The sequence below is a fragment of the Calypte anna genome, chromosome 2 (genome assembly GCF_003957555.1).
Source record: "Calypte anna isolate BGI_N300 chromosome 2, bCalAnn1_v1.p, whole genome shotgun sequence".
Classification (NCBI taxonomy): Eukaryota; Metazoa; Chordata; class Aves; order Apodiformes; family Trochilidae; genus Calypte; species Calypte anna.
Window position 1 is genome coordinate 100,367,961 of NC_044245.1, and position 15,387 is coordinate 100,383,347.

Sequence of the window (15,387 nt, forward strand, 5' to 3'; positions counted from 1 at the left end):
TGCTTGGATTATTATAACCTCTTTTTTTTTTTTTTTTTTCCCCTATCATGTCTTGTAATTATATTCTTTCTCTGTTTCTTCCTTCATCTGCCCACTCAAATAGCTCATCTAAGCTTCTATACTCATAATTGTTTTGTCATGTTATCTTCATATACAGATTATGTGCAATCTCCTTGTCTTGTCCTGCTTCTCTTTATTGTCTCTAAAACATACCTACTAAAACTATATCCTCACTTTTGGGAAATGTTTCCTTCTTCTTTTCTGTTCTCTTGCATCTTCTACTGGTGACCTATTATTCCCCAGTCTGATCCATATCCCAATTTTCTTCCTCTCCAATCAGCCCCTGCTCATCTCACAAACACCTTGCTAACCATATCAACTTTCCATTATTCCACTCCTCATTTTCTTTTTAAATACCCCCCTCAATTGTTATTTAATTCAAAAACCTCATGCTTATCTACAAACTAATTGCTTCAATTATTATTTGTTATTGTGTTATACACCTTTCAATTGTTATTTAATTCAAAAAACTCATCCTTTTCTACAAACTAATTGCTAATTTTCCTGTCTGTGTTCTAAATGTAAACTCTATTGTTCTCACTCTGCCTCATCTGTGATACTGTGAATGCTATATTCAAAAGAAAAAAAACTCTAATACAACAAAGGATACCGTTTTTAAAACCAGAGGATGCAAGTGTGTTCATCCTAATTCCCAGAGGAAAATTCAACAGCTGTGGTGGTTTTAGTTATAGGGCACTCGTTTGTTACTTGACAACTTAGATCTACTTTTTTTCAGAAAGAAAAGAACAAGAGCCTTCACCCTTCAGTTCACTCCTTGTTAGTTAGATACAGAATGGACCAGAAGGGGAAGATACAAAACACAATAATGCAGCTCCACAGCTTAGGTTCTACAGAACATGCTTTTCCCTAAAAGAACAAAAATAAAATTTTGTTCCTCCAAAGTACTAGCATAAATGCAATGGCAATCACCATACAATTTAAGTATAATGAATGTTTAAAAATTGTTTTAGCACAGTTTTCTCCAATAAGGATGGACATAACTGTGTTCCTTGTATTTACTTTTAAGTGTTTCCTGCTGGTTTTAAAAACATCCCTCCACATGCTGGAATATGTGCATTTTATGTTTCTTTTAATGTGAATATTTCATAATTTCCAATAAATATACTTTTAGAATAGTATCTCCATAAAGGAAGTAAAAAGCCAGTATTATGGTCATACCTTAAAAAGACAGCTTGTAAAGACACTCTTAAAGATATATAATCCTAATCAGTGCATCCTGGGGAATTATTTAAAACAACAATCAACAAGTAACTAGTTAATTAGCCCTGCCTTCTTCTGTCACTCCATTGTTCCAGCTGGATAGACTCTTAAGATTTACATAAGCCGAGTCTATTTATTGAACCTCTTATCAAATTTTAACAGGCTATGGGTGACATTCTTATTGAATTAGAACATTCTTATTGATTGCAGGTCCTTATTCCATACACTGAGCATGCAAATACTTATTTTTTAATTGTGAAATACCTTTGACTATCAGTTTGGCATAGTTTGATACACCGACTCCTCCTTCTGTCCGAATCATGCAGCGATAGTTGCCAGCATCCCGCTTCGTGGCATTCACCACATTAAAAAGAGCTACAAATCGGCGGAAGTTCAACACTTTTATGTCCTTCAGAGGTGCATCCCTTACATAAACACCCTAGGCAAAAGAACAAAGATAAAGAATATTGTTAGTCACATTTAAAAGGATACAGAAAACTGATTTTATTTCGCTCAAGTCCCCAAAGAGAGGAGGCAAGATAAAAGCAGCATTCTGTGTGTTACTTTTACAGATGTTTACACTGCATGAGACTTTATTGCCCTCCTATGTAAGTTAAACCATTCATCATCAGTGGTTGACCACTCTTCTGAAACAGCTGCTTTCAACTTTTTATAGATTAACTAATAGAAAGACTTAAGAGAAGTGTAATATTTACTTGGCTGGCTTGCATTATACAAATATTAAAAGCTAATTTTTAAAGAAACATGGATTCACTTTTTCTTCCCCTCTGTATCTGTTACTTGGCAAGTGCATCTTGTGCAGCCCGAATGGAAGTGGTAGTGGAGGGTTCTCACATAGCAGCAACTACACACAGGGTTATAAGTGACTCAGGGGGATGAGACCTGGAACAGATTTACCAGGTGCATGACCTTTGAGGCTGATGCTGTTTCCATCTCTCACTTGCTCAACTTGTTGATGGGAACTGGGCAGTTTCCACCTCAATGAAGTGTTTCACCCTCAATTCACAGAAAATGAGCTATGTAATAGCTGAGGAGCACAAGGCCCAGAGTAAGTCCCATGTTACTGGCCTGCTCTCTCATGTGATCCAGTGCATGGTTGGAGGAGGGAAAAAAAGGAGGGTAGCAGTCAGAAGAGCATAGAGATAATGTCTTGCCACATCTTACACAGATGACAGAGAAACTTGGCTCTCAGATCCTCATCTGAACTCGTGCTCTCCCTGCCCATGAAATACAATACATGCACTATGAACACCTAAAAACCCCCGGAAAATGTAAAATCATTGAATTACTAGAGCTGGCTCAAAAAAAATACACAAAACCAATGGCAACATTTACTCAAACAAGCAAACAAGACAGATTCAGTTTTCACAAAAAGATAGGCACTTGCACAAACAGAAGGCTACAGCCATTATCAAAACATGAGAAGAAACGAGAACCCCAACAAGCACTCCCCAAAAGACAGTCTCTTCAGGAAGGCATATTCACTGTCTGATGATATGTAATGATATCTCGCATTTTTAGTAGGTTTTTCTGACATCTGAAATTCTAGAAAGGAAAGTTTCCTGCACTACTGAGCTTCTATAAACCATCATCACAGATGGTGATGTCTGTTTTTCTGATCTAGAGTTTGTACTTTGTCCAGCAGAATTTAAGACCTACGTAGGAAACACTGACCTTGGTTTTTTATGGCTTTTACTTGCCACTAAATTGAAAGTACCTTAAAATACCACTTATAACTGGAGAGTTTCAAATACCAGCCATATGAAATTAAACTCATTCATAAATCATAAAACCGAGTCAAAGTTAATCATGCTATTAATGCCAAAGAAGCAGCATAATTAACAGTAAATCCTCACTCCCATTCACAGTAAGGTAGGGTTATTCCTCCTTCAAAAATAAACATGGATAATGCTCAGCTTAAAGAAAAAAATGCTTGTATGATACCCAAAGAAAAACATATTCTCATGCCTTAAAAATTACGCAGCCTTAAATTATTACTTGAGAATGACTTCAGATAATTGCCAGCTTCTTAAAATTCCTAGAATTCTGAGCTACTACTGATAAACTCACTTCTCTGGCGTTGGCATGGCAGCTACCAAAAACAAAACTTGGAAACAAACATTTCAAACTACTAAGCCAAACCCACTATATGTACTGCTTTTGCCACTGTAATATCCTGGCAGCAAGAATGGCTGCAGCTGGCATGAAGAGTGAGTTAATTATAACTTTGGAGAGTGAATATTTGAAGAATGAATAAGAGCAACATTATTTTTTACCTAGGACAATAACTGATTAATTCTAACTATGAGAGCTGCCGACCAGTCACAAACCACATGGTTTTAAAGTGTGTTTCTGCAGCTTTCTAACTCTTTAAGCACTCTGTGCATAGCCAAGTCATGCGCTTACATTACATCCACCCACACTAGTTTCTCCTTTTTTCTAGTTGCAACATCAGGAAGCTTTACACAGGCTATTTTATCCTGCCAAGAAATAGGGTAAGTTATTCTATAGGGAACAGCATACTGCCACACACTGATTAATTCTAGTATCTAAACTAGCTCAGCTCATTTGGAGTGTGAACAAGCCGCTCTCACTCCAGCCTGCACAATACTTCCACCCTTCCACATGGGGTAGCTGAATCCAGGACCCTCATGAGTTCCAACAAAACTGTAGACATGCAAACATTTTAAGAATTATTTCTTGCTGTTCCCACCCAACCAAAAGCTACAGAATGCTGTTAAAGGGAGAAAAAGGTGCAAAGAAAGAACTAGGCCATGCCACGAGGCAGCAAAATTTCTGCCTTTATCTGCAGCCCATGAAGAGAGGAGACCATGGAAAGTCATGATGCACACCCAGTCCCTGCTGGCCCTGCACAGAAGAATTGTTTTCTACCACACCAGCCCCCTCAGGACTCTCAGTGCCCATAGAAATCCTCAACAACAGACACCCTGGGCTGTCACAGAAACTGCCAGCAGTACACAGAGGGAACTGCACAAATACCTGGTCCTACAGGACCTATGTTTCCTCCTCTTCTGTGCATACGTAGAATGATAACTGTAACTGATCAATTCATGGCAGTGTTTATTATGTCACGGGGTCCCATAATCTTTTACACATTCTGCTTATTCTCGATCACACTAATCTTGCCAGATTTCAAATGTCTTAACTGCTGTTCTACAAAAAGAAATCTTAGTTTGATCAAATAATCAAACGTATGGCCACGTAAACACGTTATCCATTAACTTGTCAATAATTTGGGCTGAAAAAGAGAAGCAGAAGTACATTTCAGACACACACATAATTTTGCTCAAATGAACAAGCAACATAAGCCTTGGATTTAAAGAGGATTTGAGCTTTTCTTGACCAATCAAGATGTGAAATAGGGTATTAACAGTGGCTTCAAAATTCATAAGGCAGCTCCATGATAAAAAGTCTTAATTATTATAAGACATCTATAAAATATATGAGATTATTTTTAATAAAGATTATCTTGACTGACTTCTCTTACATATTATGAACTCAGCGAGGCAAAGTGTAGAGTGTCTGATTATTTTTTAGAAATGAAATAGTCCTACAGAAATCACTGGCATAGCATTTCTTAGTAGAACTCAAAGGGGGAAAAAAAAACAAAACTAAAACAAGCCCACAGACTTATTTTCTTCAGTCTCTTTGAGAAAAATATTTCAAGATAGACATAGTGCCTGGAACAGACAATGACTAAGATACATAATTGCTTTACTTTCCACAAGAAAAATACCGCTCAAGAGAGCAAGTCTTCCCTCTCTTCTGGGACAACAGCAAATGAGTAGGAGAGCTGCTTAATTGATTTAAGGCTGGGCATAAAGGAATGGTAATGAAACTAATGAATTCAAGCGTAAGAAAAGTTCCATCCACAGCCTTTAATTAAAAAAAAAATTTAAAAAAAAAATGGCTGCACAGTAACAAAAACTTCACAGTAGCTTTCAAAGGGCAGACCTCGGCCTGTTTAGGACACTTGTTGAGAGAGTGCCTTGGGGAAGGCTGGGCATTGTTCAAGAAGGAAATCTCAAAAGCACAGGAACAGGCTGTCTCCATGTGCTGTAAAATAAAATGGCAGGGACTGCCCTGGCTGAACAAGGAGCTTGTACTGGGGCTTAGGAAAAAAGGAAGAGTTTATCTCCTCTGGAAGAAGGGGAAAGCATCCCAGAATGAGTAGAGAGATCCAGTTAGGTCATACATACAATAAATTAGCAGAGCAAAAGCCCAGCTCAGTCTGGCTGCTGCTATAAAGGTCAATTAAAAAAAAATGTTTACATATACATCAGAAACAAAAAAGAGACCCAGGAAGAATCTCTACCCTTCCTTGGATGCAGAGGGAAAAATTATAACCAAGGACAAGGAAAAGGCTGAAATACTTAATGCCTTCTTTTCTTCAGTCTGCATTAGTCAGACCATCCACTCCCAGCATATTTGGCCCCCTAATCTGGAAGATGAGAACAGAGAGCAGCACAACTCTGCCATAATCCAAAAGGAAGAAACTAACAACCGGATACAGTGCCCGGACATCCACAATTCCATGAGGTTGGATGGGATTCACCCAAGAGTATTGAGGAAGCTGGCAGAGGAGCTCAGCAAGCCTCTACCCATCATCTACCAACCGTCTTGGTTAATAGGGGAGGTCCCAGATCATCAGAGGCTTGCCAACATGATGTCCATCTACAAGAAGGGCCAGAAGGAGGATCTGGGAAACTATAAGCCTGTCAGCCTGACCCCAGTGCAAGGAAAAAAAACTGGACTGTTTCAAATTGGGTGCAAACACATGGCAAGTGCAGGACAGCCAGGGGATCAGGCCCAGCCAGCATAGGTTCAGGAAAGGCAGGTCCTGCCTGAGCAACCTGGTCTCATTCTGTGGCCAGATGACCCACCTAGTGGACAAGGGGAAGGCTGTGGACTTTGTCCACCTCGACTTTAGTAAAGCCTTTGACACTGTAACCCACAGCATTCTCCTAGAGAAGCTGGTGCTGATGGCATAGACGTGTACGCCTCATTGGATTAGAAACTGGCCACTTGGCAGGGCCCAGAGAGCTGTGATCAATGGAGTTAAATCCAGTTGGCTATCGGTCACCTATGGTGTTCCTCAGGGCTCAGTTTTGGGGCTGGTCCTGTTCAATATCTTCATTAATGAACTATATTAGGGGACTGAGGGCTTCCTCAGTAAGTTTGCAGATGACACCAAGCTAGGTGGAAGTGTTGATCTGCTGGAGGGTAGGAAGGCTCTGCAGAGGGACCCAGATAGGTTGGACCAGTGTGCCAAGGTCAATTGTATGAAGTTGAAAAGGACAAGTGCTGGGTCACAACATCCCTATGCAGTGCTACAGGCTTGGGGAGGAGTGGCTGGAAAGCTGCCAAGCAGAAAAGGCTCTGGGTTGCTGGTGGGTACCTAGATGAATACAAGCCTGCAGTGTGCCCAGGTGGCCAAGAAGGCCAATGGCATCCTGGCTTGCATCAGGACCAGTGTGGCCAGCAGGAGAAGGGAAGTGATTGTGCCTCTGTACTTGGCATTGGTGAGGCTGCACCTCAAGGCCTGTGTTCAGTTCTGAGCTCCTCACTACAAGACAGACATTGAGCTGCTGAAATGAGTTCAGAGAAGGGGAACCAAATTGGTAAAGGGTCTGGAGAACAAGCCCGATGAGGAGAGGCTCAGGGAACTGGGATTGTTTGGTTTGGAGAAAGCTGAGGGGACTCTTCGTCTCTTTTCTCAAGTGAAAAATGATAGAACTAGAGGAAACAGCCAGAAATTGCACCAGGAGAGGTTTAGACTAGAACCAAGAAATAAATTCTTTACTGAGAGAATAGTTAAGCATTGGAATGGTCTGTCAAGGAAGGCGGTGGAATCACCATTCCTGGAAGATTTTAAAAAACGTGCAGATAATGCACTTTGAGACATGCTCTAGAGGGTGATACTGATACATATCTTGATACATATCTTTTATTTGGGGGAGATGTTGACAGCTGGATGTGGTGATCTTAGAGGTCTTTCCCAACTGTAATGATTCTGTGTGATTCTGTCTGTGTGAAAAAAATCAACCAAAAAACCTCCTAACAGCCTACACCAACAACCTCTCCCAAACACTTATTTCAGTAACTGATAAAGGTCAGAAGGCTATTTAAAGCTTAAAAAAAATACGCTATTTATAATTCGATGTAAGAATACAGAATGGCTTATGTTTAAACTGTATCCACATGCCCAGGTTCACTTCCTTTGTTTGGGATTGACATTTTTTTTCTCTCTGAGCTGCTTCACAGCATCTTCAGGAAGGTGCATAGATGTGACAGTTTTCATTTAACAGGTTAATTACACAAAATTTGGAGAAGAATGTCAATAATATTTTCTTCTATATTTAACAGGCTCCTTTAAACACATTGTATGATAAATGACAAGCTCTCTGTGCCTACTGTCAACATCTATTTCATTCAGGATGGCTAGAAATAACTTACTTGTATCAAATGAAGATTCATTTATGAAACATATTAGTACATCCTGGTACAACTTTTTTACAAAGAACTATTTTTAGAAGCATTTAAAAGAATAAGTTTTTAGAAATCACTAATGCAACATTCTGAAGTCCCACAAATAAAAAAGATCCCTTACAATCTACTGCTTTACTAGTTATAGTAATTAAACCTAAATCTCAGTTATTCTAAGATAGAGTTGGAAATTTACTGATATTATGCAGAAGCCTGCATCTTCACAAATATATCATATCTTAAAGAAAAATAAACACAAAAAAGAGATCTCTAATTTTCTAATCCAATTCCAGAAAACAGTATAAAATCAATACTTTACATTGCAATATTGTGGTAATTTATATTAAAACCTATTAAAACAGGTTGTCAGATCACCTCTGTAATATCTTTCTCTTTTACTGGTGGGGTTTATTTGTTTGAAATACTGTTCAAAGATAAAGATAGGGGTTTTTGTTTTGGTTTTTTTTTTACTGTAGCCTTGCTTTTCCAAGTGAAAGACTGAGGCTTTACTACAGATTAAGCTTGCTGCCTCTTTCTGCCTCTGGGACTCAGAGAACTGTGTGAACAGGATGCTTCCTTCTTTGGAAAGAGGAAACTGCCGTAATCATTTAATGCTAGACCTGCTTGGACCACAAAGGCCACATCCCCAGAGCAGTGCTATTTAACCTTCTTAGAGGAGAAGAATTTTGACCAGAAAACAAAGACTCCAAGACACTCAGATCCAAAAAAGAAAATTACAGGTTCCACTTGCTGCTGAGCAACCCGTGCATTTTCAAATACTCAGAGAAAGCTTTTAAAAAAAGAAATACACTTAGTCAAAAATGCTATTTAAGCTGAGGAATGAAAATATACAACTGTTAAGTCATTTGTAAGAATAAATTTTCTGTTAAACAATGTGTTATTTAATATAAAGGGATATTTAAAAAAAATAATCTTAATTTAACCTCAGGATATATACAGCTTGAAAATCCATACTCCCAGTACCAGCATATTAAATGCATACAGAGACAGCTTAAAGCACTTTAAAATGCACATTATTTTTCATTTTAGGCAAGCTAGAATGAAAAGAAATAGGTTGATGGTTATTTAAATTAGACTTACCGTCTCTTTCAGGCAATGAACTAACTCTAAGTCTTCTAAATGAACAGCAATTTAGCAGCAACAAGGCATATATTAAACCTTTCAGAAATACTTTTAACAAAAATGCAGCAGTAATTCAAAGGGATTGAAGTTCTGGGGTGTTATATCCAGCACTACTGCTGCATTAATCACTCTCAAGGCATGTTTCAACAATTTTCTCAGAGGAGACTTATAAGGAAACATTGGACAGTCACCCTCTGTCCATACAGGTAGATTCAGGAGCTTTTCATATATTTAATAAAAGAAAGGGTTTGCATTATCCCACCTTCAAATTTGCACATTTATAAAATTGTGATTAGAGTCATACCAGTGGGATCTCAAATAACAGCAGCAGCGCCAGGAGTAATTTTGTTTAAAATATGTGCAAAATCTAAATCAAGTAGTAATTAATACCTCAACAAAATTGCTTCGCAGAATTCATATCATTCCTATAATTAAGACAGTTGGCTTTACCTCTAAATTTCTAGAGCTGCTTTCATAACCAAGACAACTGTTTGTCAGTCTAGATTAGAGCCACCACAGATCCTGTGATTATCTTGTATTTATTCCATCTGTGTAAGTTAACAAGTGTATTTGATTCAAGTAATGGGGCTGTGCTGAAAAAAGATCATTATTGTCCAATTTGGAATTCTCCTGCTATGAGAAAAAATTGCACTCTGTATGTGTAACTGATGGGTATTCACACAAAATGTTATTTTTTACCTTTCAAGAAAGATTTCAGCTTTCAATATTTTAATGTTTGATAACTGAGACTTTTCTTCAAATCACATGCCTCTCCATAAATCTGTTTATTATGACTAAAATGAAAGGCTGGCTGGAACTGCCAGGTAATGCTCTAAAATATTACTTAACTTACACGTTCAGTAGTCAAATTTTCAAATAGTAAGCAATGACATCTTTTCAAAGATACAATTAAGCATGCAGAAAGTAAACAAAGACATTAGTGCATTTTGGAGTCTTTAAAGCTCAGTGTGGTTTATGCAAAGTAGTTACTCTATACTTATATATTGAATTTTTTTTGTATCATTTTGAAAGGAGCAAATGTGTTATTGCTACATAGAGACCTTAAAAGGAAGAAAAAGAACCAAACTCCTGTTCAATATACTTTTCATTTTTCCATTAAATTCCAGAGCGATTGAGAAGCAATAATATTCTCTAACAATTTGTTGGAGCTCACAAAATAAGAAAAATTCCCAATCTTCTTTCCATCCAGCTCTAAAAGCACACAATAGAATACAAAATTACTTCTAGGGAACTACACCCTCATAAACATCTGGAATAAAAAGAGCACTAGGAAATCTCTCTTTGTATCAGAGAGGTTTATGCCTAAAATAGAAATTATGGCAATGATCTGTGTATCTGCTAAGCATCCTGCTGAACCCAGAGTCCTACTTATGACATAATTTAATCTAATACTGTATCTTAATTCTTTGAAATACGCAAAGTATTTCTCATCATCCTTCTGTTTGCATTAAAGATTCCAAGAATTAGGACAAACACCTTGCTAAAAAAATGAAGAAAACGTGTAGGATTTGAAATACTCTGGCATGGAGTTTTGGAGATGCCAGACTTACAGAGGCACCTGGGAGAAGCAGAGTGATGAGGACAAAATGAAAAAGTCAAGATCATGTGCATAGTTTTCCTCTGTATACAAAATGCAAACTAAGGTATTTGTGTGCCTTTTCTAGCTAAGAGCACAATGGGATAGTTAAAAACAGTGTGGTCACATCATATACTCTAGAAAGCTCTAATAAACTCCTCAGCAGTGACAACGCAATCTATGAATAAAGACAACTCCCCCAGTAATAACCAGTAATCACTTAGATGCACATGGGTTCATGCAACAGAGAAGCTCATGTAGAGGGGTTTGGCTGGAGGTATTTCAGTCTTCATTACTGAGTCAGTCATGTAGTTTAATGGCTTCCATCCCAAACAGATCCCTCCCCAAATGCTCTGTTTCCCTCCTATCATCTTCCCTTTGGGTTTAATTTAATCTTTACTTTGGTTCTCCTTGCTTCAAAACAGCTTCAACAGCCACTGGTCCTATAAAAAAAGCCTCCATTCAACTCTAATTTGAATACGATACCTCCCAGCAATAAGTTTGTAAATTTTAACTAAAATATTCATTGTAAAGATCATAATTTCTATCTCCCAAAGGCCCAAGAGCATACTGCAGAAAGCTTTTTGAATTCACTTCATCAATTACCTAATTCATATGTGTCCCTAACTGATTCTACTGCAGCTGATCTCTGCTTCATATCAAGGCAGTCTTCAGAGCCCCCAAACAAGCATGTCTAACATTCTCTTTAAAAGCAAGCTGAATTTAACCAGCCCCCTGCGGCACAGGTCAACTGCTCCATTATCTCAGGTTTGCTAAGCACCATGTGCTATTTTACTTAACACTGCAGAATAACTGGAAGATTAACACATCAAACCGAGTTTCTTGAAAAGAGAACACTACTTGAGTAACTTCATTTTCCAATTCAGAAAAAATACCAAAAAAAGTTACTCTGATAGAGGTAATCTCAGAACAACTTCACTTCATTAAATGACAATATATGTGGGGATGGATAGAGAAGGAGAGGGATATATGCATATGCATAACCTGTAGTAAGATCAGGCATAGGTAGTGCCCCTTCCTATAGGGCACTAATTATCCTTCCAACAATAAAACAATCTCAGGTTATCTACCGAAAAATCAAATCAGGATACACATGCATCAGTATGTGTGTAGTCTTAGTAAAACTTTTAGTTGATTGATGTCATTAAAGCTCTTCTCAAGTCAATGGACCCAAGACAATTTGCTGTGCACAAGGTAGTTTGATGAGTTGTGGAAGACTGAGCCATTTATTAGCAGGTGGAATAATGATCTCCTGCCAGCCTGTAGTACATAAAAGCACCTACTGAGAAAACACAAACTATTTTTTAATATCCAAAAGAACATCTTCTTGAGGCCTACCTCATTGTACAGTTTTCATTAATAGTTCCACCTGTTTGTGTTACTAAGTTGTTATATATGTATATAATTTAACAGGTAAAATATTGCTTCATTACCCTAGTACTCAAGAAATGGTTTCACGTATATTTTTCTCAAGTGCTTCCAGACTTTGCAATGAAAATAGTAATTATGTGAAAACCTCAGAGAGCTTACAAGATAACAAAAAATTCTTATGAAACTCCAGCACTTCAGTTCACCTTCTGGGATACAGTATTCACATAAATAAGCAGATGCACACACACAAACTACCTTGAATGTACTATATTTTATTTTCATAATATACCAGGAGTCATTGCACTGGTTCTACATTCTCACAAGGATGTTTTTGATACCTCATTTGTGTGTGTATATGTATTCCTAAGGAAAACAATTTGCTTTCCACAACTCCCTCTGACACAGGATTATATCTCTTCCTTTGAATAAATAATAAATAATGCATACAAATTTTGCAAGTTTGTATGCAGGTTTGTATAAAATCTGTCACACCCAGCAGAAGATTACCGAAGATATAAAAAAAAAAAAAAAAAGATGTGCAGAATAAAGTGGAAGACAGCTTTCAGGAAAGACAAGAAGAGTCAAATCCTTTATTAACAGGTAATCAACTGGTTATATAGGGCAGAGAAGACTGGTCATTAGAGTGATATTGTTCTTTATTTCTCAGCTGCAGATGAAATAGCATGTGCTCTGCATGCATAAAACATAAGTGTGGAAGATTTAAGCCTCTTCCTTTCTCCAATCTCTTGCTATTGGTAAAGTTTAATGATACCACTCACTGCAGCTGTCAGACATATACTTCAACAAATTTTAACACCTAGGTCCATATTGCTGCAATAGAAGTTATGTGCATGAGAATTAAATTTTTAAATAACTATTTGAATTTCAATTGCATTTCAGAATGAGGCTAGGAAAAATGGATTACTTCCCTGAAGTGATGACCTCTCTTCATCATCTAGCTTTCCACTGTTCAAGGAACCTCTCTGAAGAAAGGCTACCCATACTGAGTCAAGATACAGGTCTGAAAAATGCAGCTGCCACATGTTTAGGGATGCTACAACAAATCTCTAGAAACAAATATAATAAACCTGGTTTTGACATTGAAATGGAATTTCATGACACCTGGGTATCATCTGAACATCAATTTCCCTGAAGTCACACTCTAGATCATTCTAAGAACAAGGAGCACACAGAGGGAACTGAATGTACCAGCTGTAAATTAGGAGAAGCAGCAGATGGGGGTGGTAAAATGAAGAGATGAAGCCAGGCCTGAAAACCTAAAGAACAAATAAGCCAATTGAAGCATGTCTGTGATTCCCTGATTCAACAGACAAGCCCTTGTCACAGAGATGTTATCTAATGTAAGCTTTTCCCAGGACTCTTCTAACTGTACACTGATATTATAGATGCCTCTTTCTAGTCTTTGAGGTCAATTCCCCAAAGAACTGGCCACTTTCTATTATAACTAACATCAGCAGACACTGACTATAGAAAGTGCTCAGTGCCTTACTTGCAGAGAAACAGGTCTAGATGTCTCAGAGACTGCTTCCAAAAGTAAGGGATGCTTTTTGCTTTTGTTTTGTAGTGTTTATGATCCTCAACTGCAAAATGAAGATCATATCAATCCAACCCACAGAAACAACTTAATATTCTGAAGCATTAAGCTTAGTAAAAAAGATTCTCTTCAAAAATTAATAAACCTGTTTGCAGAACTGATTTGCACAGTATTTAGTAAGCAAAGCAAAGCCCTAAATATAGTTGTGTGAAAGTCCCCACATATTATGGAGCTATTCATCAACTGAGTATGTCCCTTAAACTGAAAAAGATGAGGTTTTGTAGGAAAAAGGAGAGTGAGTATTTAGCTTTAGAAAGGTAGGCTCAAGGGGTTCAAACTTGTAAGGCTGCAGAGGCACCACTTTTCCCAAGTATTGCCTTGGAAACATTTAATATTTAAGCACTTTTCATGCAATAATAATTTTAATTTTAGTTATTGTAAAACATAACTTGAGTATGTATATATTTGATGCATGACAAATTCAAACTTGGCAATTGCAGAGAAGAAAACCTCTGTATGTGAATACCTTGGGCTCACAGTGGAAGAAATTCACATGGTTTTAAGTAAATATTTGTCTTCATCATAATTTGCAATGTACAATTTAGATTCTTGGATTAAAGATGTTGGTGGAAAGCAACAAAAGAAAATTACTTCCAAAAAATAATTCTATGCTTTGTTTTCCACAATAGAGATTTGTATTTCTTGTGCCAATTTACTAAATACTAATACAAGAACCAGCTTTTCAGAAGACACTGTCTTACCTGCTTTCACTTGACTATTAACTGTTCTAGGTTCCAAATTCTCCCCAAATTCTCTCACCTAAAAATATTATTTGGGTTTTTTCCTGATGTGTATTTCCATCCCTTGGGATTCCCAGCTGTTTCAGTTCCTTGTGCTTTATCATATTTTTGATGTCAAGTTCCAGAGCTTGCTGTCTCAAGGAGGATTTTATTTGATTTAAAAAAATACACTACAGGAAAGAGCACAGGAATGGCATTTTTCCCCCAACATTCAGCAGAATAGAAAGAGTCCTCTCCTGCTGATAATAACGTGTGTTGTCCACACATGTGATAAAGAAAATGTTGTTATGACACATCCAATAACCATAAATTTTCCTTCATTACTGTAATCAGATTTTAAGGCATATTTATATTTAAAAATAAGCTCGTGAGGACACGAATTCACAAAAATACAATCTAATCAATGACCTTATTAAATGAACAGTAGATACAACAACAACAATTTACATAATGCTGCATTATGCTCTTGAGTCCTTCTGTTTGAGTTAAACTTGAAAGGATATCACGGAAACTACAACCCACAACTGGTTGTCAAATTATCTGACAAGCCTGCAATCAGCTCATGTGCTAGGGTGCATGGCTGCCCAGCAGGATTGGAAAAAATGTTTTTTGTGCAAAGCACTGCACTATGGAATAAGCAAACATCTTTCTGTCTTCCCTTTCCCAAAAGAGTAAATACTGATCACAGCATCATGAAACAAATTTCATGGCTCAGTGGTCTAATTTGAGCAGTTAACCTGCATGTTATAGTTCCTCCCTTACCCTTTCAATTGCAAAAACTTCCATAATACTTGATAAATTAATAGACATCATAGTCCATAGAGAATAAGAATGAGATATGCTTGGGGGAAAAAAAAAAAAGAATAAAAAAAGAAAAAAAATGATCTACGGATTTCACTTGGGACAGCTTCAAAGCGTGCTTATTATTAAACTAAGAACATCTATGCCATCTGCAACAACTACTCAGCAAAGAGGAGATTAAAATAACCAATGAACTCACAATTATTCATTTGTTTTAAGGAATACCTATCCCTCACTGTCCAATGGATTGTGAAAAGTAAAATATTTGTTCACCAGAGAAATGAGCACTA

At 37.3% G+C, this 15,387-nt stretch overlaps 1 protein-coding gene across 6 annotated transcripts in view; it reads right to left on the reverse strand.

Annotated features, from left to right (window-relative positions):
• The window catches only part of PTPRM (protein tyrosine phosphatase receptor type M), a 466,786-nt gene that overhangs the window by 279,188 nt on the left and 172,211 nt on the right, over window positions 1–15,387 (reverse strand). For all 6 annotated transcript variants that reach the window (XM_030444842.1, XM_030444847.1, XM_030444845.1 and 3 more), the window contains exon 6: window positions 1,546–1,720. In XM_030444842.1, coding sequence (XP_030300702.1) covers window positions 1,546–1,720 — 175 coding nt within the window. The remainder of the gene's footprint in view (window positions 1–1,545; window positions 1,721–15,387) is intronic.